At 39.1% G+C, this 25,237-nt stretch overlaps 1 protein-coding gene across 7 annotated transcripts in view; it reads left to right on the top strand.

The window, feature by feature from the left end:
• Window positions 1-25,237, top strand: part of PAM (peptidylglycine alpha-amidating monooxygenase) — a 119,788-nt gene that overhangs the window by 64,464 nt on the left and 30,087 nt on the right. For 5 of the 7 annotated variants that reach the window (XM_081930458.1, XM_081930457.1, XM_081930459.1 and 2 more), the window contains exons 8-15: window positions 3,277-3,325; window positions 5,048-5,115; window positions 6,544-6,624; window positions 7,636-7,712; window positions 9,622-9,725; window positions 13,271-13,455; window positions 15,143-15,214; window positions 22,503-22,820. In XM_081930458.1, the coding sequence (XP_081786584.1) occupies window positions 3,277-3,325; window positions 5,048-5,115; window positions 6,544-6,624; window positions 7,636-7,712; window positions 9,622-9,725; window positions 13,271-13,455; window positions 15,143-15,214; window positions 22,503-22,820 (954 nt within the window). The remainder of the gene's footprint in view (window positions 1-3,276; window positions 3,326-5,047; window positions 5,116-6,543; window positions 6,625-7,635; window positions 7,713-9,621; window positions 9,726-13,270; window positions 13,456-15,142; window positions 15,215-22,502; window positions 22,821-25,237) is intronic. The other 2 variants (XM_081930461.1, XM_081930460.1) reach the window with 1 other exon arrangement.

The raw sequence follows: 25,237 nt of genomic DNA, 5'->3' as shown, positions 1-25,237 counted from the left end.
CCTCTCCCCATCAAGCTTCTGTCTAAAGGCCAAGTTTGCACTGGCATGGCTACAGCATAATCTTTTAACATTTTGTTTCTTGGCCCATTATTCTTTGCTGCAAAGTCTGTGAACCTTGTGCATTACATCCCATTTACAGTACATAAGATTTCTTCCTTCCACCATAATCAACATAATAATTCCAGTATGGAAGATATATATTGCTTTATTTTTGAACTGCCCCAAGTGCACAAGCAGTTAAGGGAGGGGGGAATATTCTCTGGCAAGTGATTTCAGCAAGCTGTCTTCATGGAATTATCCTTATTGCTCTATTTAGCAATATTCCTACCCAGCATCAATTACACTATTTTCTAGAAATCTGACAAAATTTAAATTCCTGATGCATAACAAATTATTTTGTTTTCATCAGTCTTTTTAATATAACTTACATTGGTTCCAATGCTTTAAAAAAAATTAAGCTGCAAAAAAGAATATGTTCTTTTGTATAAGGATATCTTTTGACCATATTAAATTGGTAGTTTCTATTTTCTAGTTACATTCATGGCTTTACAGTCATCCTTTTTTCCAAAAAAAAGTTAAGATGCTCATCCACACATGGTTTTTGCATAGCATTTCATGTAGTGGAATGCAAAGTTTAAGATTAATTTTTTTATCTAGCCAGCTTTCATTTTCATAGTTGTAAAATATACTTAAGAGAATTTATGCAAGTACTTGCACTGCATTCCAATCATAGCAATCATATTCCCTAGTTTCAAAATTATTTGATTATATTTCTTAACGCTGGACAAATTTATAGTAATTTTCATTTATACCATTTTACAAACTAGGCAAAAGTGGAAACTTTGTGTTTCATGCTTCCATATTTTTGAGCTATACTCCTGGAACAATAAGCCTTATCTTAGGGTATTTCGACTTCGTAAACCTTTTAATGTATCTTCTGAGTGGCAGTTACCATTTATTTTTCCCACTGATCAAAGAATTAGAAGCTGATATGCATATCACAGTGGATTTTGCTATATACACTCTGCAATCCAGAAGTGCTATTAAACCACACTAGTAAGCACAGCTTCTTGTTTGATCTCTGTTGGAAGCTCTGCATAGAAAATCAGCTTTGAAAGAAACCTCCTTCTGAGGTGGGATGAATGCATTTTCCTCTCATTGCCACAGGGCAAATGGAAGCTAATAATTTATTTGTCCTGGAGCAATGTGTACTTGCTCTCTAGCTGAAATGCAAAATCAAAGGAATTATCCTAGGCTGAGTGGCAAATAGGGAAGATGATTTTTAAGATGGGATGTAAGGATTGCATTGTGTCTTCGCAATCTGCTTAGCTGATGCAGCACTTGCCAAAAAAAGCAAATGTTATGATCCCATTTCTTCCAGCTTATCAAACCTGCTGAGTAGAGAGCTCGTTAGACATGACCATTTTGGGAAGTGGGTGTCTAAAGTGATGGAAAGTAGGCCCTTACGTTGGGAGATTCTGCCAGTGTGAAAGGGGGTTCTTGTTGATACATCATAAATATTTAACACAGGGACAACCGTGGTGTTCGCAGAAATGAAAGACATGGCAGTTGATCTCATATGCAAGGCTGAAGCCTAGCCCAGATTTTGCTTTTGCTTTAGCACAGCAAGCAAATTTTCTGAAGTTCACAATGATGTGTGAGTTTAGCAAATATTTTCTGCATTCAGCTTCAACTTTGCCATATTTGTTAGTTCTCAGTAATTCTGCTATGTATATAAACACAAGTAGCTCTTTGCATTTCATTTAACATAAAAATATGTACAGAACGTCTTCAGGATTTTTTCTTTTTTCCTTTGCATGTATACCCGTTTTTAGAAAAATCCTCCTGTTTGGTTGGGTGTAGATTTCATAAAAGCCCTAATATCCTAAAGGACACATCAAAAACAAATAGCTGAAATATACAATAGTGAGTTACAAAAATGCTGAAGCTGAGGAAGTGACATTCAAGTCTTCTTCAGTCTAAAGCTTCTTCTCTGACTAGTGACATTTGCTGCTTCTGGTGACCACCACCCATGTTGATTGGAACTGGAAGTTGTTGTTGCTGCTGCTGTTGTTGATGATGCCTATGCCCCATCTTTTTCCTTGACAGGGACTCCAGGCTGCTTACAAATAAAATAAAATAGAAACACAGCTAGAATAATAGGGGGGAAACAATCACTTGTTACCTTCCACAGATTGCAAACAGTTGGTGTGACATCTCTGACTGGGTGTAAAATGAAAGCCATCCACAAGATTATTTGAGAAAGAACAAGAGATTGTAAAGTTCTCAACATTGTTTTTTTTTTTTAAGAGCACTGCTTTTCCACATATCTCTGTAGTGAATGAAAGTCCTTAGTGATTCATCTTCCCTCCTGATATGTTTCCCTGTACTTTCCCCTAAGTCACCTCACAACTCTCCCAGTGTTGGGTGAAACATCTTTCAGCATTCAATATGAAATGAGAAAGGAAATTAAAAAACAGGGGGTCCACAGTACTTAGCAAACTTGGAACCATTGGGCTAGATGGTTTATTTATTTAGCAGAAAACTACTGACCTGTTATACAGTAGTAATGTCCAAAAACAAGAAGTATTGGATGCAAAAGAAAAACGTTCAACATTTGTTGTTGGCTGCTTTGAATGTCTAACATAGACACTATGGGCTGTATCCAGAGTTCTTTGTGTGCCAGTTGCAATGACTTTTGCACTAGCAGACAGGTGAGTTTTAATGTTGCTCAGCAGAGGAATCCATTGCAACTGTTGTGCTAGCAGAAACCTGTTTGCTCAGCAGATCAAAGTTACCAGCAACCAACTTAAGTGCTCTCTTGCGCAACAGTGTTCCAGCTGATGCAAAACGTTTTTGCCAGCAGAACAAATATACTTTAGCTTAGCACTGCATTGGATATAGGCCTTTGTGGCAATAAAAATATTTTGCACCAGGAAGAAATATGTCTTCTAATGTCTTAGTTTTGCCTCCCTGCTTAAAATATATTACTTGATTTTCATCACAAAAAATAATAAGCCTATTTGGTTTTCAAAATATAATTACCAACTTTCAAGCTTCTGTAGTACAGTATATAACATGCATTCTTCATTTTATTTCAACACTGAAAGAGAATTTGATGCAAATGTGTCACCGGCACAGCAGAGTGACTTTGTTATGTGTATAGCTTGTCTAATAAGAAAATGTTATGCAGAAAGCATTTAATAATCACACTCATGTATTAACCGGAAAAATGCCAATGCTTCTACTTAACATCCATTTATATGTTTTGTGCAGATAAACACAAAGACTGTTCTGGTGTAACTTTACATCTGACTAATCAAAAGTAAGTATATTTCCAACATCTTTCATGTCAGTTCCCCGCCCCCCTAAAATCTTCTTTTGAAGAGATCAATGTGAACTTTGTCAGAAAATTTATGAGAAGAACAAAACCTTATGTTGACCCTGGTGTATGCTGAAGCATATTGTTTAGGGGTTTGTGTGTGTGTGTGTGTGTGTGTGTGTGTGCTTAAAGAGACTAATTAACATAATCACATTTACTTCAGAATATATTCGATTCTTAAAATTGAGAAAAGGCAAGTTAGACTAAGTGAGATAAACAACTAGTTGACTTTCATGTCTTGGTAAATCAAATGTTTCATATATAATGTGTAGCTGCCCAGAATATTTCCAGAAAGTCTTGTATATCACTCCTTTTTTCCTCTTCATATTTGATTTTTAAAAGTTTGGATCTATCCATCTCTGTTTTTCCCTTGACAAACCCAACTTCATACTGGTGTTGTTTATTTCATTCCTCAGATCCCAATTTCTTTGAAGTTGAAAGTTAGCTTGCTTTCCCTTTCCTTCCCCCCACTAAATTTCACATCATATGAACCTTTTATGTGCTCATCACATCTCCTTTGCCCAACTGATTACTTCAACTACTCAAAGGATCACTCTGACCTGAATCATGCATTCAACCAAGGGTGGAACTGCAATAGCTTTGGTGAAGAATCAGCTGAAACCTTTCCCTCTGGTATGCACTGAGCCCTCTCCCTAGTGCCTTTTTGAGATTTCGCCCCCCGAAAAATCTGTGAAGCAGCCCTCCACATACCTGTAGATGGGTACTGAGAAAGAGGCTTGGGGCTAAAACCACACATTATAAATGTGTGGTCATATTTAAAATCTTTTTAAAAAGATAAGCTTTTCAGTTGTTGGGGATGTGCCCAATCAGCATCAGAAATGTTGCATCGCACCCTTTCAAAGTTTTGGAGATCCACATTTTGCACACTAAAGGAGAAACAGGAGTGACTATGTCTGTTTTTCTGTGCAACATCTCTTAGTGCAGAGGTTTTCAACCTTTTTGAGTCTACAGCTCCGTTGACCAACTACATTTTTTCTGTGGCTCCCCTGTGGGGTCAGAAGCCTAGTTATGGCACCCCTTGCCTGCAGAGCCAGCAGCCCCTTTTTGAACACCCTCCCTTGTGGAGTGTTCCCTCAGTCTCCTTTCCTCACCCCTCCCTGTGGGAGTCCTCCAGGCAGCAGCTGCCACCACCCCTAGTCTCTGTGCCACCACCCTGACCTTCCTGGACTCCTACTTGTCCATCCACTCCCAACAGGCTGGTGGACTGGCTGGCTGGCTGGGCCAGGGCTGCTGCAACAAACAGCCACAGAAGCCTTTGGGGGGCAGAGATGTGAGAGGGCATCAGAGGAGGGAGGGATGGAAAGAGGGACAGAGACCAGTGTTGCCCACAGCGTCCTTAACTATCATTCAAGGCACCCCAGGATGCCATGGCACACTGTATGAAAACCACTGTCCCACTGTTATGTTATATTATGCATGATTGTAAAAAGAGCTCTATATAAGTCTCCATACAATGGATAAATATTTAGTATTCTACTAATCTGCATGGTGTGTGTGTGTGTGTGTGTGTGTGTGTGTGTATTTGAATTCGAAAAGTGCTGTTTCAGTTCAGCTATTTTATTTCAGAAGGAGCCATATAATAAGTGATTCAATGTATTTGATTTGAATTTCTCTCTCCTTCCCACCCCACTTTCTTTTTTTAAGGCAGCCTATGATTGCTGGCATGTATCTTATGATGTCCATGGATACTGTTATACCACCAGGGGAGAAAGGTGATTACAACAACTCCCTCCTCCCACTAATATGTGCAACACTTTCACTGTAGGATATAATTTCCTAAGAAATGTGTTATAAAACCTTTGATTAATACTGGAAGTAGTAATGTAACTTATATATCCATTTCAATATGTAGCATATTATAAACATATTTTATTATTAGACACACCAGCAGTACAATTTAGAAAAACAGATATCAATTCATTTAGACTAATAAATTTTGAAAGCATTTCTTTTGATTTTTATTAAGCACAAACTCCTTTTAAACCAGTAGTAAGTCTACTTTTTCCAAAGTTTGAAATGAAGTGTGTATAGAGGAACTGCATGTTTCAATATTTAGATAAATATATATTTCTGTTTTTGTTTCTGAATTTAATGTGTCCTGGAATGTATATTGCTGAAGGAAGTTTTTGCTTGAATACTTTTTGTATGTGTTTGTTTGTGCATGTGGTAAAGCTGTTCCAAGATGGCGTAACATGCATCTTTAATTATCACTGAAACATGATCAGCATTTTAATATAGCAAATGAATAACAGCTTGGAACAACTTTTTTTCAACTACTCTTAGATTAGTATCCAAATTCCACTTACACTTGGGAAGTTCGATACTATGCTTTATTGTTTATGTGGATGGGCCTTGGGTAGCATTCTCTCTCTTCCCCCTGCCACACACCCTTGTAGGTATGAGTAGGAGGTTGGAAGCTTTGCTTCTTTTAATGGACCACAGTTCAATGTTACATCTGAACCTAAAACTCTGCTTAGTCTTTGCTGTGTTTTATTATTGAAATGAGCTGGTTCGTAAACCAAGTAATGAAATAAGTTTAAGACTACGCCTTTCTGAATTCTACTGTCAGCTAAAACCAGAAGTAAAAGCTTCTGATTTCATCATGGACACACCTAAGGAGAAGAGAGGTGAACACAAGCCTCAGGCTCATTCATGTAATGCAGCCATTGTGGTCTTTCATGATCCCAGTGTTAGACCATTATCTAATTAAGAATTTTCTCATAAAATTGTTGGGGAACACTTGTTTGGTGTTTTCTTATGTGCGTTTGCCACAAAATATTTGTTTGAAATGATCTGTTGTGCCCCACTCAGATTTCCCTGTATACTCCAGTACACATGGGAATCTGCCACATGTTTAATATGTAAGGAAACAGCTGTACCATGTATGTGAATTGATGCACACACAACATTGTCCCAGTAGAACAGTTCTTAAGAGCAATGTGTCAGTGAAAGACTATATGCCCATACTAATTTTTAGATGAATGAGTAGAGTCAGTAATTTCACACACTACATTTCACATTGATGTACTTCTAATTAGATGGTTTGAGTTTTTAATTGCAACAATAGTTCCAACTAGCTGCTTCAACTTCAGTATGTACATGTGCTTTCCCCTGATTTCCTTATTTATCTCTTATGACAGCGGTTAATGCAGATATTGCTTGCAGTTATAAAATGTATCCAATGCACGTGTTTGCCTACAGAGTACACACGCATCATTTAGGTAAGCCTTTTCATTTATCGATGATTGTCTTTTCAATCTGGTTTTGCTGTAATCCATATTAACTCATAATGTCTGAATTGAATTATATCGTGTCAAAAGTTGTCAATCAATTTAAATCTGAAGAATGACAGAAAAGCCTTGTATAAGCATGTTTTATGCATCCAGTTCCAAGCTTATATTATCTACAACATATAAAGTAGCTAAGGCAAGGTTGGGAAATGTGGCTGTTGAAATGTGTTGTTGCTCTCCAACTGGCATCCAGTCTGTATGCCCAGTGGTCCGGAATGATGAGAGCTGTAGTTCAACAAAAACTGAAAGGTTGTAAATTCCCCATCCCTGGCCTAAAGGCATGTGATTTAAAGGCGATTGGGGGTTTTGGGGGGAGGGGAGGGGGAATAAACTGAGAATTTGGGGCAGAGGAAAACAGCACACTCAAAACAGATTTTAAGAAACTAATGTGAGCTCACAGCCAGCCATTAAGAATAGTATCAACTGTTTTTGCAAGATTTTGTGCTTCTTTGAGAAAATTGAGTTAGACAGTTGTTGTGTACCTTCTTAAAAAGTTATAAAGTGAGGCTCATGCCTTAATTTAATCCTTGTCATTCATACACACAACCCTTCGTGATGTCCATTTATATATAGACAAAAACAAAGTTTTCCAAAGGAGGGGGAGCATTGTTAACACACATTATGAATAAATGTGTGTAGTACCACATCACATGATGTCGGCTATGTTTTCAGCAGTTTGAAAGCTGGGTGTGCTTTGGGGGGAAATGGTCTGGCGGGCCAAACTAAACCCCTTGGTAGAGTGGCCCATATCTGACATATGTTTGGATGATAAATAACATAAAGCACTCGATCATCTTAAAGTTTTTAATTGTTTAAAAACACAACCAGCAGACCAACTTTTTATACAATCTTTGAATTTATTTGATGAAATGGAAGTAGCGTAACTGTAACAATCTGGAAAAAAAAATGTGATACTTATACCCTTATAATTTTATATTTCAGGAAAAGTAGTCAGTGGATACAGAGTTAGAGATGGTCAGTGGACGCTGATTGGCAGGCAGAGTCCTCAGTTGCCACAGGTATGTTGGGCTGATGTTTGGGTGGCTAGGGTTAATATGGAGAAGCTGGAAGGTCTAAATCCCTTTCTTTGTGTTTCTGATATTATGTACTTGAAATTTAAATGGATATCTTGAATTTGCAGGTTAAGCTTGGAAAGACTGAAATTTCACATGTTACGTGAATTACGTGGAGTTGAGGAAGCTTTAAGGTTTTTTTAATGGACAAAAGCTGTACTTGTGTGGGGCCAGTTCAGCAATCGGTAGCCCATCTAGTTATTGGCCAGAATCTGGCAGCTGGACTGAGTAGTCAGAACATATCCTTAGACTGCTTAATATAATCACAATCCAAAATGCGGTTTATGTAAAAAAAGAATAAAAAGAAAGCAACAAAATAGAGATGCATATGATTTACTGCAACAACTTAAGCATTGCAAAACACTCTGCGGCAAAATAAAACTTGTGACCTATTGAAAGTCATAGAATTGAAGAGTTGGAAGGTTATCCAGCTAACCCAACTTCTGCAATGCAGGAATATTTCACCCAACATGGGGCTTGAGCCCACAGCCATGAGATTAACTATCCAAGGCATTCAAGTAAAGTATTTTTATCCAAAAAAGGTGTAGAGGTTATAATTATTAGACTTGTCATCAGATTCCTCTAATACAGTATTATGTTGCTTGTAGGTCGAGTTGTTGCAATCAGTCATATGCATCTCTAGTGAAACAGATCATGGTTTGCTGTATTGTTGCAAACGTATGTCGGATCAGCTACTAAAATTAGCGTGACATGACCATTTTTCATGCTTGCACTATCCCTTTTCCTTTTGCAATATAGAAAGGAATGTGATGAGAAGACCCAAGATTATTCTTAAAATAAAAGCCCATTGTTGAAGGCAGAGAAACTTCAGTCAGTTGCCACAGAATCCAACACTGACAATAACATTACAGTGTTTCTGTTTATCATAATTTTAATAGTTTGTCATATTGTTATCAAATGCAGATGTGATGAGATGATTTCTTAATCTAGGTTTCTCTTGCAAGATGCCTGGATGCCTGCATGAGATGAACCCTTGCTTGAAAGAAGAACAGTCTCACCTCTCTGAGCTGCTGTGTGTCTCATAAGGAAGATTTGTGTTTTAAATGTGTTGCATGCTAGGCATTGTAGAACTCTCCTGCATTGTAAAACAATAACCAGTGGCTATTTATCTTGCCAGTAAGTCAGGCTTATGAAGTTCAGCAGACTCCATAGCAACCAAGATGACCACTATGATTCATCTTGTCATCAAATGAAAATCAGTGAATCAGATGAAAATCAGTGGAAATATAGAGAGTGCATCTCTAGGGAAGCTCAAAATACAGAATGGCATCTCATTGCTGGAAAGAGCACTGGATATTTTACCCGATTGTAAATGCTTAATGTAGCCACCTTGATTTCATGGCTGCAGTCTGCAGTGAAGTGTGCATATTTTCAGGGGGGTGCACTTTACTATCATTTTTTAATTTCCTATTTGAAGATGTTCTCTCAGAACCCTCCAACTGAACCCTTATTTTAAAAGTAGCATTGCTTAATGAAGCATTTATAAAGGGACATCAAGAAAAATAATTGCGTTTACACAGGAACTCTTGAAAGATCTCTTGAGACACTTAAGTAAGTAAAATTAAATGAGTAAACTCTGAGTGGTTAAACTGTGACCTCAATATGTTGTTTGATGATGATGATGATGATGATGATGATGAAAATGACACCTCCCTTCATCCCTGACCACTGGCAATGCTGGCTGGGGCTGCTGGGAACCTGAGGTTAGCCACCCCTGAAGCAAGCAAGCAAACAGCACACATGGATTGCAGCCATGATTCCCAAAAAGATGAATGAGAGGAAACACACTTACTGCTAATCTGAAATACTTGACCTATTTTGTTTTCTTTCTCAGGCATTCTACCCTGTAGAAAACCCTGTTGAAATTAAGTACGGAGATACTCTAGCAGCAAGATGCCTGTTTACTGGGGAAGGCAGATCTTCAAAAACATTCATAGGGTATGTGTGTCTATACTTTAAAGATCTCAATGTTTTTTAGTGGCACTCCAGAATGACCTGCGGAGTATATTGTGTTAGTGTGTTCTTCTTATTATAAACTGGAAAGAGAAGGTTGCTGTCTTCCATTTCTAAGGAAAATGGCATATAACCCTTTCTCTTTTCAGTTCAGCACTCTTAGTGCAGTCAAAGACGTGGTTATCCAATGGAAGCCTACTGCCAGCCAGTGTAGAAAATACTGAGCAAGATGGACCAATGGACTTCCTTGATGTACGGCTACTTCCTAAGCATTAAATGGCAGTTCTGCTAGGGATTATGATAAAGTTATTCATTTGCCAAGAATAAATTTCTCCAAGCAGTATGCATCTAGCATTGATGAAAGTCCTGTATCTAAAGTACAATTACTTGAGCCTTGTTTCTGTGGTTACCTCGACCGACATGAGGATTATGAACTCCACATTCTTAAAATTTAAATATTTATAATCTGGACTTTCATAAAGTATATCACGGTGGTTTACAGCATACAAATATAATAAAAAGTCCATAAATATCCATAAAGCATAATTTAAAGCATCAATAAAATATCAGTAGATAGTAGCTGGTTAAAAAGAGAAAACTGTATTGTGAAGTCATGCCTAAACAGTATAGTTTTCAGAACACAGCTAAAAGAAGGCAGAGACTGTTCCTGCCAAACCTCTGCTGTCAGGGAATTCCATAGGGCAGGGCCTGCCACACCAAGGGCTTGGTCCCTAGTAAAGGGCAACCAAACATCAGGGGTGCCGGGAACCACCAGAAGTGATCCATGAGAGAATCTCAGTGATCAGGGTGGAGCAGATGGCTTTTTAAGGTACTTTCGACCCAAGCCGTGTAAGGCTTTGTGAGTTAAGCCCGGCAGCAAATTGGCAAGCGGTGGAGAGCATTCTGTTAGAAAGACAGCCAGACTGCTGCAGGCAACTAAGCTGCTGCTTGATATCCCCCATTTTTTTTTTAAAGAGAGAAACCCCTCAGCCACACCTTGTATTTAAAAGACAACCCCTTGGAAACATTATTTTCCCCTTCCCCATATTTCATGTTTCCTTATGGTTTCATGTCTCCTCAAGATTGACTTGATATCCAGGGGCGTTTTCACCCACCCTTACAAAATGCTGAAAAAGCGCTGCACTCCTTCCTGAAGTGTAAAACTAGTGTCATAAGAATCATAGAGTTGGAAGGAACCACAATGGTCATCTAATCCAATTCCCTGCAGTGCAGGAATATGCATCTCTCCCATACAGGAATCAAACCTTGGTGTCATCAACACCACGGCCTTATTCATGTCTAAATTGTCTGCTTAATTTTCTGGGTATTCCTGTAGATCCAGAGTAAGGAGCTTTCCCTCCCTCCCAGCCCGGGGGGCTGTATTTTCCTCAGGGTCATCCTTCTGTGGGCCAAGGCAAAAAGTGGGTGGAGCAGTCGATGTGACTTTTCCAATCTCATACAATAATCTCCATTCCAGCTATGTAAAAATTGGAGCTTTCTGCATATGCGCATCTCGTCCAGCTGTGCAAAATCACTCAAAGAGGTCATGGAGCAGGGCCTGGAGAGTGTCATAAGGGCCAGATAGAGAGATGTGGAGGGCCACATCCAGTTCATGGCCCTAAGAGAGCCAGCGTGGACTCGTAATCTGATGAACTGGGTTCGCATCCCCGCTCCTCCACATGCAGCTGCTGGGTGACCTTGGGCTAGTCACGCTTCTTTGAAGTCTCTCAGCCCCACTCACCTCACAGAGTGTTTGTTGTGGGGGAGGAAGGGAAAGGAGAAAGTTAGCCCCTTTGAGACTCCTTTGGGTAGTGATAAAGCGGGATATCAAATCCAAACTCTTCTTCTTTTATTCTTCTAAGGTTCCCCCACCCCTGCTAGATTAAACAAGCCATTGTGACCCATTCCTTTCTCACCCAAAGAAAAGAAATTAAATACTTATCGGAGGCAGGGGAAAGACTTGTTGCTCCACTAATTCCTGTCATCTTACTAACAACAAAAACAAACTAAACAGATTAATCTTCCAGAGGTGTGCTATGTCAAAAACCTTGACAGTGTTTTGATACTATTGAGATATGTAGATGGGTTAGATCACTCCTCTATTGCACTTGAGTGCTTTGCTTATATACTAAAGAGGTGGGTATCTAAATCACGTGTTGACGGGTTACACTCAATAAAAGAAAAAGAAGCTTTAAGCAATTTTTTTCAAGCAGCTTTCTGTGGTGGGCAAGAGATTCCACATTTTCAAAGGCTGAAATATCCATTCACATTTGGGAAGGTCTGGTCTCTTTCATTCCCCCCCCCCCCCGGCAACAAACTGATGCCGTTATTGTTGCCATGGTGAATAAATGAATGCTGCATGATGCCACGAAGAAAAGTCATCATTGACGTCTTTGCTGCTTCCACCTAGTCCACCCCCACACCAGCTTGATGGTGAAAGCTAATTAAAAGAGCGGGAGACACCTTATTGCAGGCCACTTGCTGTTTTTTGAGTCTGTCTGTCAGGAGCCTGGCACTGCCCAGTGAATTGATAAGAACTGCTGGAGGATATTGCAATTGTCTCTCAAAATAGAACATATTGACACACCAAATGTTAGAGAACTTTATTGTATTACCTAGATTTTAAATAGGTTACTACTATCGCTTTCAAGTCTATAGATAACTCTTACTTGTTAGGTTTCTGCCTAAAGTAAGTCCGCCCTGATGCTTTTCTGAAAAGCAGCGTTTAAGTTATGTCAGTTTGTATGTGTTTGTGTGTATCTTTTTGTTTTGTATTCTGGGGTCTGCAGCATCTTTTAATCTAAATGGAAGATGCTGCACTTAGTGTCCCATGACATAATGAAGCTAAATTTTTAACTTGGATGTATACTCTGTGGCCTGGCAGGCAGGGAAGAGGGGGGCAATGAGGAGCATTAAATAGAAGAATCCTAAATTAAAACGCTAAATTATGGATGACTTGTAAATGGAATACATCATCTGGGCAGAGGGTGTGTGTGTGTGTTTGTGTTCGGAATCTTCAGGAAGGAAAGAAATACTTTATTCTGCTGTGTTCCCTGTTAGTGATTCTCTTGCATGCAGTCCACCAAGCACTGCGGGAGTTCATGAAATGTGCTCACAAAAAAAGCCATTGAAGTCAATAAGGTTTTGCAGCAGTGCGGGGGTGGGGGCTTGGGGGTCTGTGTTCACACCTGAGGAGCTGGGAGGTAAACTAGGGAGCTAATAAACCAGCTCATTGCAGGTTCAAAATTCTAACAGTTCTTAATTTCTAGCATGGTTGATGAAAACTATGCAGACTGGTGTATATAAATGCTAAGCAATCAGCTGGAGATAATGGCCTTTATGTCAGAGGTCTTAATGCATTTTTTATGTGAAATGTTTAAAGTGTACTGTGGTCTAACCTTTTATCATTTGGGCAGTGGCGGTGGTAATTTTCTGTCTCTCCCATGCGATTTAATACCAGCCTCTACAAGTGTGTTTCATCCTATGGCTGAAACTGCTCGTATGTCTTTCTCCATTGTATTTTGATATAGGGGCACAGCTAGTGATGAAATGTGCAATTTCTACATTATGTATTACATGGAAGCCAAACATGCAGTCTCATACAAGACTTGTACAAGGAACATAGACCCAGAGATGTTCAAAAACATACCACAGGAGGCAAACATTCCCATTCCAGTCAAGCCTGATATGACCATGGTCCATGGACATCATGAAGGTATGTTTTATGTTTTTTAAAATTAATTGATAATATTAATGAAGAAAGAATGGTACGGTTGAGCGAAAGGGTACTTGCATTCAAAGTGTTGGTGTTGACCTTTAAAGCCCTAAACGGCCTCAGTCCAGTATACCTGAAGGAGCGTCTCCACCTCCATCGTTCTGCCCAGATGCTGAGGTCCAGCACTGAGGGCCTTCTGGCGGTTCCCTCATTGTGAGAAGCAAAGCTACAGGGAACCAGGCAGAGGGCCTTCTTGGTAGTGGCGCCCGCCCTGTGGAACACCCTCCCATCAGATGTCAAAGCGACAAACAACTACCTGACATTCAGAAGACATCTTAAGGCTGTCCTGTTCAGGGAAGTTTTTAATGTGTGACATTTTAGTATATTTTTGGTCTCTGTGGAAGCCGCCCAGAGTGGCTGGGGAAACCCAGCCAGATGTGCGGGGTACAAATAAATTTATTATTATTATTATTTATTGCATGGAAACTGACCAAACAAATAGACATAGATTTAAGTATTGCATTCCTGAGAGCCGGATTGGTGAAACTTGTTCAGCCCAAGAGTCACACTCCCTTCTAGGCCATTTTCCAAGATGGTGGGTGGAGCCTGAGGCCAGAGTGGGTGGACCAACAGATGCAATTTTTACCTTTGTATAATAGACTAGTTTATATCCACACATCTCTCTATCCATCCAAACAAGGTGTGAATCTGGACTAGTTAAGGGATGTGGCCTGGAAAAATCTCCAGGAGGCCGTTTCGTAAGTGGACCTTGATCCCAGCACACATGCCCTGCTTTGCGTTACATTGAATTCCACCCATAGTCCCTTGAGGCATATGCTACCAAAGCAATGTCCATGCTCCTTCTGGGGAACTTTCTCTTAATTTTTTAAGACTAAACTATGTTTTATTGAAACAGAAACCATAGTTTGAGCTTGGCTTGTTGCAATAAACTATGATTTAAACTAAACCCGGTGGCCTAGTTCATATAAAGCTGTGGTTCATTTATCCAGGAAATGGATGCTTCCAATGTCCTCCTTGCAGCCATGTCAGAGGGTCAGGGATCAGAAAATAACTAATATCCTGCTCCAGCCTATTGCTGTAAGGAAGATTTTTGCTTGGTGGATCTGGTCTCCTTTGCACTTTATTCCTTTGGCCAGAATTGGGTGATAAAAGCAACTGCAAAATCCTCACATTAGTTCCCTCAGTTCACTACTGTTGGCTTGTGTGCTCACAAACTTCCCCTTGTAAATCATAAAAGCCTAAATGTTCAAGCAGCCTATGTGCATATGTAGACTGAACAGTACATAGGAGCAAACATGGTCTAGGGGCCATGGGGGCTTCAGCCACCCATAAAATATTTGAGGGGGCCGGGGACCCCAAGAGTTGATGGGCACTGCCATGTAAATGGTTTGTGCACACATCATGTGATTGATTATGTGGAGCAGGGCTTATCTGGGCCCCCACAATATTTTATTCAATTTGGAACCGCTGGAGCAGTAGACTATGTTAAATGAAGCTGTGCATTTATATCAGAAAATAAATTGTTGGATTGTACTGACTCCTTGCAATTAATCTGAGTTACAAAAGCCAGTATGTATATGTGCAGGTATCTGAATTCTATTAACTTGTCTTTTAGCTTTTTGATTTCTTTCTTAGATCATTAGATTTCCTCCTTTCTATTTTTCAGAAGCCAAAAGTGGAGATACAGTTTCTGTTATGCAACAGCCAAAAAGAGATGAGGAGGAGGTTTTAGACCAGGGTACGTATAATACTGGTTTCATAAAATAGATTTCAAAAATGTTTCAAATAGTAGTGATAATTGCATTCTTTGTATTGAGATTTATCAAAATAGTGGTAGCTGTTCAACAACTAGCATTTAAATCATCCCTACCATTACACTGCTACTCATTGCATAATTATTCAAGAGGAAATAGTCAATTACTGGTCCCTAACCTTGCAGGTAAACTCATTAGTACTGTTTAATCTCATTTGATTTTCTTGATCACAGATAAATTTGCTTAATACAATTGTTATTTATTTGTGTGCTGTATTGGGCTAGTAGGGTTTCGAAATGCAAATGATTACCGTATTTTTTGCACCATAACACTCACTTTTTTCCTCCTAGAAAGTAAGGGGAAATGTCTGTGCGTGTTATGGAGGGAATGCCTACGGGTGGCATGCCTATGGATTTTCCTCCTCTAAAAACTATGTGTGTGTTATGGTCGGGTGCGTGTTATAGAGCGAAAAATACGGTAATTAAATGGTGTATAAATGTCTTCAATAAATAAAGAGTGTTCTTCCTGGAAGAAAAAAGAGAGAGGTTTTTAGTTTTAATTCTTGATTATATGTGAAAAATATGAAATACTTATTTTGTTGGAGTTTTGTAACATAATGACCATTTTCAGTTTGACCCACTCATGTACAGATGGAAGCATCTTAATGTGCAAAGAATTATCCCTGTGTTTTAATATTAACATGTAAGGAGATGTGGAAGGGAATCTAGTCCTTCTTTGTTGCATTTTAATACTGTATATATACAAAATGTGTGTAACTGTATGCATACAGGCCTACAAACACTTTATTATGTCTCACAAGCCCAATGGGATGTTGTTATGGCTGAATCTTTCAGGATAACATTACCTAAGGTTGTATCTAACAAAGTGATCCTGTTAGCACAAATATTTTTGTTTGACTTTTTAAAGGACTCATTCTAAAGCTGCAGTCTCAAGCCTTCTGTTTTACTGTCTTTGCACATGCACCACTTTGTAAGCCAAATAGTGGAGTTAAATAATTGAAAGAGCCTTGCATCTAAATTAGTAGTCTCACCAGCATTGCTGTTAAGAGGGGTGTATTTAATTCATCCAATTTTTGCAGCTAGAGAATCAAGACTGAGAGAATGACTGCCCTGAGTCTGATTCCATGGTTGAGCTGCATTTTGAATCGCAACATTTCCACATATCCAAATATGTGGAAGAATTGCTAGGTTTAATCTTGCAATTCAAATATTTGAGATTGATTTAAATTTTACACACCTATTCCTCTGAAGCGACTTCCGTGGATTTGAAGAGGATCTTGCATGACAATTGTCAAGCTTAGCGATCCCTGATTAATCTGGATGGTACTCATTCTGGGTTAATTATTGAGATATGTAATGATTTAACATGGTGGTTCGGAAGCATTTTTAATCACTGAAACACTTATTCTGCTTTGCCGATTGTAACATGTCTTGTAAAAACATCCTCCAAACAGAAGCTGCAGTACAGCTTTGTTTAATAACAAATCTCTACTTGGTGTGTATGTGTGAGCATGTGTGTGTATATATCTCTAACATGTTTCTATGGAAACAGGTTCTTTAGCTTTTGTTGGTCAAAAAAGAAAGCAAACCTCTTTAAGAATGAGTGGGAGTTTCTGTAATTTTAACAGGTTCATTTAAATTCTCGTACACCATTTTTTTCTTGCTGACTTTAATTGCCGTAGTTCCATCTAATACAAGTTTTAATTGCTGAAAGAATTAAAACCAATTCTAGGACTGGTTCTGGGTGGTTAATCACTAAGGTGTCCTTTTAAAATTATTAATGTCTATGTGTACCAATACATTTTCCTAAATTATGAGTGAAGTGCTGGCTAATGGATTGCTTTTAAATTTTGCATTGACAATGAATCTCCTTAGTTTCCAGCTTTTATTTCTTCCTCCTTATTGTCCAGTTGGGCTACATTCTTGTATTCATTCTCCTTCAAAAATTGTGTGAGGTAGGTCATTGCTGTTCTTCTCCATGATGGGGGATTGAAATGAATCTTTGTTTATAGTCCTAAAAGGAGTGTTGTGACTAAGCTTGGGAGTCGGATTGAGGTCTAAACTGTTTTGTGCCATGTGGAGCTTGAAAAATGTATTTGCATTAAACAATATAGCTACTTACATATAACTGAAACACTGGTTCTGGAAGACAAATGGCCTTGGGCACAATGGTGATGTGAAGTTGTATTCTTTATGAAAACTGAGAAAACATACCCGAACTTAGTTGGATTAAGGTGGAATTGTAGCATTAGTTTGGGGGCTATGAGTTTCTGAAAACTTATTCTGAAAGAAATACTTAAGAAATGGTTATCTTATTGGTACAGTGGTAACCTCGGGTTAAGTACTTAATTCATTCCGGAGGTTCGTACTTAACCTGAAACTGTTCTTAACCTGAAGCACCACTTTAGCTAATGGGGCCTCCCGCTGCCACCTCGCTGCCAGAGCATGATTTCTGTTCTTATCCTGAAACAAAGTTTTTAACCCAAGGTAATATTTCTGGGTTAGCGGAGTCTGTAACCTGAAGCGTCTGTAACCTGAAGCGTATGTAACCTGAGGTACCACTGTATGTTAAACACCCCATTTTCCTCTCCTCACTGTATAGCTTTGGTCTGTTTTTTGCATTACTGAAGTAAAGTTGTCTGCATTTAGTGTACAAGCCTTTGAGCTGCTGTTTTATCACCCAGGAATCTACTTCATCATCCCTGGATGAGACTTCATATTCTATCTTTTCAGTGTAGGAGGAGTGGGTTGTATATGTAGTTCTCGATGAGAAGTTGAGATTGCCACAGCGCCAGAGTGCCTAAGGTTTCAAGCAATGCAGAATCAGCTGTTTTAAAATGCCCATACAAAAAACAGTGTGATATCTAAACAAATGAAATGTTTTCCTCTTGAGATATTTCTGTTCTACCATTTGGACGAGTTCAGTGACAGAACTGAGAAAATATAGCAATAATATCAGAAAGGTGTTGAAGGATATAAATAAATGAGAGGGTTGTTTAATTCATTTCATTTGGTATTATTTATCATTTAAATTTATTATCAGTCACAAGCCTTCTTTAGGCAGCAAATAATTACATTTTAAAAAAAAAACCTCTCTGTGGAAAAGTTATCGATAAAAGCAGTTGGCAAATCCACTTCAGTAGCAACATCAAATTCCATTAAAAGCTTGGGGGGGCCGTGCTGGGAGAGGCATGTTTCGTTGTTTCCTAAAAATCTGAATATTTTTTTTTGCCCAAAGTGGGGCTCGAACCGATGACTCATGTTCTACTGACTGAGTTATCCCTCAGGTAATGGAAGTTCCTGAGATGAAACATCCTGACCAAAACAACCCTGTCTTTTGCTGCTGCCCATTTCACCATTTTGGCTTCAGACTTGGCCTTCTTCAGTGGAAGCCGCAAAGGTACAATAGGGATTGTAGTTGCTCGTACTTGGTTTATACCCTAAATGAGTGTAAGCCCTCAATATGCCTTCACAGTAGGGAACTTGGCTCTGTTTGGGGATGGATAGGGGCCATTTAAAATTAGTAAATTTTGATGTATTTGAACCGGGGGTTAGACAGATTCGTGAAGCATAAAGATATCCGTGGCTGCTAGTAATGTGAATGCATGTGCATACTAGTTGCTATGAATCAGGAGTGGCACAGCGTTATTGCACTTACATCCTGTTCATGGGCTTCCCAAAGGCATCTGGCTGGCCACTGTGATAGTCCTTTGGTCTAATCAAGTAGGACTCATCTTACGTTCTTAAACTTGTTCTTTGCCACTGAGACACACGGTGTCACTGGGTATTATTGCCCTTTGGGAGACAGGAATGATGATGAAGAGGATGAGGATGATATTATTATTATTATTATTATTATTATTAATAATAATAATAATAATTTATTTATAGTTTCACCAGCCACTCTGGCCAGCTCCCAACAGAATATTAAACACTTTATCTCAGAGTCGTGGCTCTCACTTGCACAAAACAGTTTTGAAATAACAGGAATGTGAGGTGGATTATCGTTTTGCTGGCTTTTGCAATAATGATGCCAGAAGGGAAGTTTGCATACATACAGCATGATATGTCGACAGCTGTTTGATTTTTCTCTCTCCCCCCGCCCATGCCACACCCTTCATACTTGAGTTTATTTGGGAGGCAATTCCTTATGGATGTTTGGTCGGGTACCCAAGTAGAAGATATAGACACATCTCACCTACAAAGGGTGCTTAATCCCTTGTATGAGGAAAGGTATAGGTCATAAAATGCAGCTGGGAGGATGGCGACGGTGGTTGTGCTGTGGTTTTTGTAACAGTAGAAAGCATCTGATAAGAGTTGGCCATAAATGCAGTAGTATGTGGTTGAAGGAAAGCAACATTAAGGATGTTTTATCAAGCATGTTAGTGGGGATGGCTTAACACATTATGTTCAGCTCCAATTTGCTTTGTTCATTTCACCAAAATTGGCCCTATTAACTCTGATAATTATTTTCTGACAGGGGATTTCACTGGGGACCTTCCCCTTCCAAAGGCTGAAATTGGAAATTTAGCTGGAACCGTTGAGCCAGGACTGTTTATAAACATGACAGACTCTCTTAGGGTCATTTTGAAAAGACTTAATTTCCCCCCTTGCTGAGTTCTTAAAATTGCATTTCCGTGAGAGTCCTGAAGCCTTAGCTTACCATTTACGTTTATTATTGCTTTAATGTGAAACTTTTAAGAAGATTTTATGACATGGTTCCATAAATGTATTTTTAAAAGAAGTCTAAATAATTGAAATCCTTAACCTTTTAATTCATTATCCTCTCAGTCTAATGGAAATACTTGTGAGCCAGCATATTTGCGGAAGTTAATGGTTGTGTCACCAAGGCGGGGATATTTATTTACGGACTGTTTACAGCCACCAATCCAAAACAGAAAGAAAGAAGCATAAAGTGATAAAGGACTAAGCCCTTTCCTCCAGTGCAGAGGTTGAATAGATCATTTGAAGTATTTATATTCCTCCTGCTAACCGAAGAGCTCAAGGTGATTTAGGTTATCTTTAATATACAACAGAATAGAGAAGAGTTGTTAGGAACAGGCACAGATGTGTACAAGTCCCCCTTCTCAACACTGGATATTCCAGCTGCTGCTGCAGCACTGAGCCATAGCAGATCTTCAAGGAGGCAATTGCTTCCTCACTCAGGATGCTTCTTCTGATGTCTCTTGTTGTTTCTGGCTCATGGTGGTTGACACAAGAGGCACCGGAGGAAGCAAATGCAAGTCTCTCTTAGTCCTTAGATCAGCCTTTCCCAACTTGATGCCTTCCTGTTTGTTTTGGACTACAGTTCTCATCAGCCCCAGCCAGCATAGCCAGTGGTCAAGAATGATGGGAGTTGTAGTCCAACACAGCTGAAGGGCACCAGATTGGGAAGGTAGCTTTAGGTCAGGCTTCCTCAACCTCAGCCCTCCAGATGTTTTTGGCCTACAACTCCCATGATCCCTAGCTAGCAGGACCAGTGGTCAGGGATGATGGGAATTGTAGTCTCAAAACATCTGGATGGCCGAGGTTGAGGAAGCCTGCTTTAGGTGTTCAAGCTGCCACTTGCCTTCTGAGTCTCTGCTCTACAGGGACTCTATAAGAAGAAATTATCTGGTCTGGAAATGGCTGCCAGAGGAGCCAGATGTCAGTCCCTTGCAGGGCAGGTCTCCCTCCCTCAGGCCGCCACTGCCTTGCAGTTTTGGCTCTTGGTGGCAAGATGCAAATTACAATAAGATGTAGCACAACTGAACACATGTCCAGCTGCCGACAATTGCTGGCTCTTAACAAAATTGTTGAGTAGAACAATATGTTCTTGATGGCTTGCGCTGACGCTGGCCGCACATAAAACCTGCAGGCGGCGAAGAGCTTGTTGCTGCTGCTTTGTAAGCAAGTGTGTTTACATCAGCAACAAATTGGATCCCGTTCAAATCTACCCAGCTAGTTTTAAGTGATGTGTAATGAGTGAATGAATAACTCCCTTTCGTCCTTTCTTTTGAATTTTCTTCTTTCAGGCTTCTACCAGACCTTGCTTTCTTATTTTATTTATGTGTCATATACTCTAGTGTGCTTCAACAGTTGTAAGCTGCCCAGCTTTGATAACAGTAATATTCAGATTGCAAGTAGAAGAATGTGTGATGCACATCTGGAGTGCTCTAGTGAAGTATTCTACTGTATCTTCTTTAGTTACGATTGTACTCAAATGGAATAAAAGGGCCTAGATCTAGCAAACCTTAAGCTTGCATCACAGTAGGTGCATATTAGCTATTTCCCCCTGAATTCTGGATGCACATTCTGAATATGTTTGATATGCTTATCATTTCTAAAGTAGTTGAATTAACAAAGTTGTCGATCTTCTGACTTTTTTATTTTAAAAAAACTTGATATTCATATTCAACACACAGGAAACAGACTCAAGTGAAACCAGGCAACATGGGAAATGGGGGGTGGGGGAATCCTTCCTGGCAGTCTTCATATAAACATGATGCAATTTTCTAGCACAGACAATCTAGCTAACAACACTGGTTGGGGGGAAAGGATATTGGCTAGGTATGGAACTTTAAGTAACACAAATAATGTATAAACCAGAATGTTAGGAATCTGATATACCTAAAGATATTTTAAAATATATGTCAGTTTGATAGTCTATCAAACATTTCTGTGGGAGAATTTACCAATCTGTAATTTTTCCTCCATTTCCTGGCTAATGCAGTTCCAAAAAGCATACAGTAGGGGAAAAAACACAACCACAATTGCAACTGGTTCACTTCCAGATTGTATTAACATTCTGTAGAATCTAGTGAAAAATTGAATATATTGCCTTTCAAACTGGTTTCACTTCGGAATTTCTGCTTCCTGTAAATGGAAGGCTATTAGTAGCAAATTTCAGAGGAGGTAAGTACACCAGTTTTCCAATGCTAAATAATGCTAAAATAATCCTTCCTTAAAGTTATGCTCCCCCCCCCCCCATGGACAGCCTTCCAGAGGCAAGGGGCCTCATTTGCCTGGGTTCTGAAATGCCTTGTTAAAAAAAAGGCATTGTTGTGTAAATTTAAGGACTGCAACAGCCTGTGATTTATGTCAAGAGTTCCTGAGCAGCCAGAAGTTTTGAACCAAGTTGGCTTTTAGGAATAACTTCCTATTTCTGCTCTTTGTCAAGCTCACAACAAAATCTTGCAGTCTGTCTGCCTCCTCTGCCTCTTTCTCTTATCTGTTGTTTTTTTTCTCTTTCTCTCTCTTTTTCTCTGTGCAGGTGATTTCTATTCACTCATTTCCAAGCTGCTAGGAGAAAGGGAAGATGTTGTTCATGTGCACAAGTATAACCCTACAGAAAAGGCAGAATCAGATCTTGTAGCAGAGATTGCTAATGTAGTCCAGAAGAAGGATCTTGGTTGGCCTGATGCCAGAGAGTTTTCCAGTAAAGATGAAAGGGCCAATGCCATTCTTGTCAGAGACAGAATCCACAAATTCCACAGATTAGAATCCACCCTGAGGCCACCAGAGAACAGGCACCTTGCTTTGCAGCCACCTAAACCTGGCAGTGGGAACTGGGAAAAGGAACGTACAGGAGGTGGGTTAGGGTTGTGTCTTTTTATTTGAAAATGTTACCATATCCAATACTATAAACTACTCTGTGCATTAGCAAAATTGGAAGAGAACATCAAAATTTTTTTTTTAAAAAAATTGAAGTTGTACATCACGTTCCTCTCTTACATCAGCTGTTCCGATGAAAAAATCATTTTGTTCAACATAAGAGTCAGTAATCACTGAAGCAATGCTCATGTTATCCTTCCCATTTGTGGCAAAGGTTTAGTAAGTTTTGTTTCATGTGTATGTTAGTTGTCTGCTGTACAGTTTAGTGCTATGTATCATGTGACAGATTTATTTGATACATTATTGTATTTCATACTTTATTTCTAAAAGAAAAGACTAATTTAGTAGCAGACGTTTTATTTTTGGTATATAAACAGAAAGCCTGAGCTGGAATCATTTGTTACATTTTTCTAAACTGTGTAATCCAACTTGAACATGGTAAATTCAATTATTTGACTTTGTTTTTCTTACTGTGCAGCTGGCTTTATTACACACTCTCCTGTGAGGGTAGTTATGCCCTCTGTATTTTTCAGCTTGAATGCCTTGTTGACTAGTAACAATATGTTATGTGCATTTGTATTATATTTTCATTGTATTTCTCTCTTTCTAAATATGAAACATTATAGTTACTTCTTAAGTAATTTTCTAGAAACATAGAGCTGGGATAGGCAATGATGGCATGGAAATAACTACTCATGCGGTAGTTGTATGAGTCATGCAACATCAGTGGAAGGAATTTAATGAGATTGCAGCTCTTCTTTCCTAATAATAAGATTTGTACTGATTCTTTCCCTTTCCCCCAATAAGGAACAAAGAGCTGCAATTCATGCAAATACCTTTGTCCAAGGATATGCTGTTTGTATAATTAGACCACCCTTATGAGCAATTATTTGGATAAGTAATTGCAATGGCTCAATTCAGACATCCTACCTAATAACAGTTTGTACTAACCATAGCTGAAAACCCAAACCATGGTTCAGAACTGTTTGTCTGCACCAGCTCTGCCATTTTCATAGCGTTCACCTTAACACATCCACTCCGTGTTGTAACAACTTATGAAGGCAGAGAGGTGGATATAATTGTGGTTTATCGATTCAGACACCACGCCAAGCACACAGCTTGCAAACCATTATGAAACCATGATTTCTTAGTTTTTCAGCCAGCAAACCAGAATATGGTTTTCCAATTCATTCATCGTGCCAAACTATAGCTTAAGCCTTTTAAACTATGGTTTGGCATAACGTCCTTGAGTTGAGCCAATATCTGTGATGTCTTTTTTAGTTTGAGAGAATTTCAGCCAAGATTCACGGCACAGGACAGTGACACTTGCCAAATGTATTGTTCCTTGCAGCTTTAAATGATTCACAATCTTCCTGGTTCTGATTTTCTATTTAAAACATTAGTGTGGAATGCTTCCTATTAACCTGGTGTTAATGTATGCTGTTTTAAATGACCACCAAGCCTTTGGTACACTGTGGAAGTTTAATAAGGTATCTGTGAAACTGATTGCCTGTTTTTGCTACTGTTAACAGAGGAGAAAAGAGGAACAGTACTTTCGACTGCAAATTTCTGCACGCTTATCTGAGAATAAGTCCCATTGAACTCAGTGGGGCTGACCTCTGGGTTAATAGGCATAGGACGGTGCAGACAATTCCTATTTACTATGGGCTGTTTTCTCTGTTCTACCAACAAGCAGCCAACAGAATACTTGATAAATATAATTTGAAACTGAACTCGACTGAATTTAAGTCACAGTGGGTATGTTCCACTTCCACTATCAGAGACAGTATGCCTCTGAATACCAGTTGCTTGGAATTGCAGTTGGCCAGAGTGCTGTTGTGCCCGTGTCCTGCTTGCAAGCTCCCCACAGGTATCTGCTGGCCACCGAGAGAACAGGATGCTAGACTTGATGGGCCATTGGCCTGATCCAGGAGGCTGTTCTTGCGGGAAAAGTGGTTTTCAGATTTAATTATGCTGGTGAATGCTAGAGGAGTGAACAAAATACTGGCTTTTCTGTCGTATTATTGAAGAATGCTGATTACAGTAAGATATCTCCTCTGTGTGTCTGGAGAGGGGAATATTTCATTGGAAGCTATAAAAGCAATATTTGTGCTAGGACTATTAAAGTAATTCCATAATAGATTTTGCTTTTGGTTTAGAAAGTTTTTTCCTTACTTATGATTATCATCAATCCACCTATCTATTATTTATACCTTTTGCTGTACAAATCCACAGGGCTGAGCAGTAAAGGGTTTATCAAATGATACAGGACTAGAGTTGTGCAAAAAAACAACAACCCAACAACCCTAAGAATTATACAGTATCTAGAAGCTTTATGCAAATTTATATGAAATTATTGCAATTTAAATCAGCCTAATTGTCTAGGTTGACGGA

The sequence above is a fragment of the Podarcis melisellensis genome, assembly GCF_964234715.1.
Source record: "Podarcis melisellensis genome assembly, chromosome: 11".
Taxonomy (NCBI): domain Eukaryota; kingdom Metazoa; phylum Chordata; class Lepidosauria; order Squamata; family Lacertidae; genus Podarcis; species Podarcis melisellensis.
Note: the sequence above shows the minus strand (reverse complement) of the source record. Positions and strands in the feature narration are given on the sequence as shown.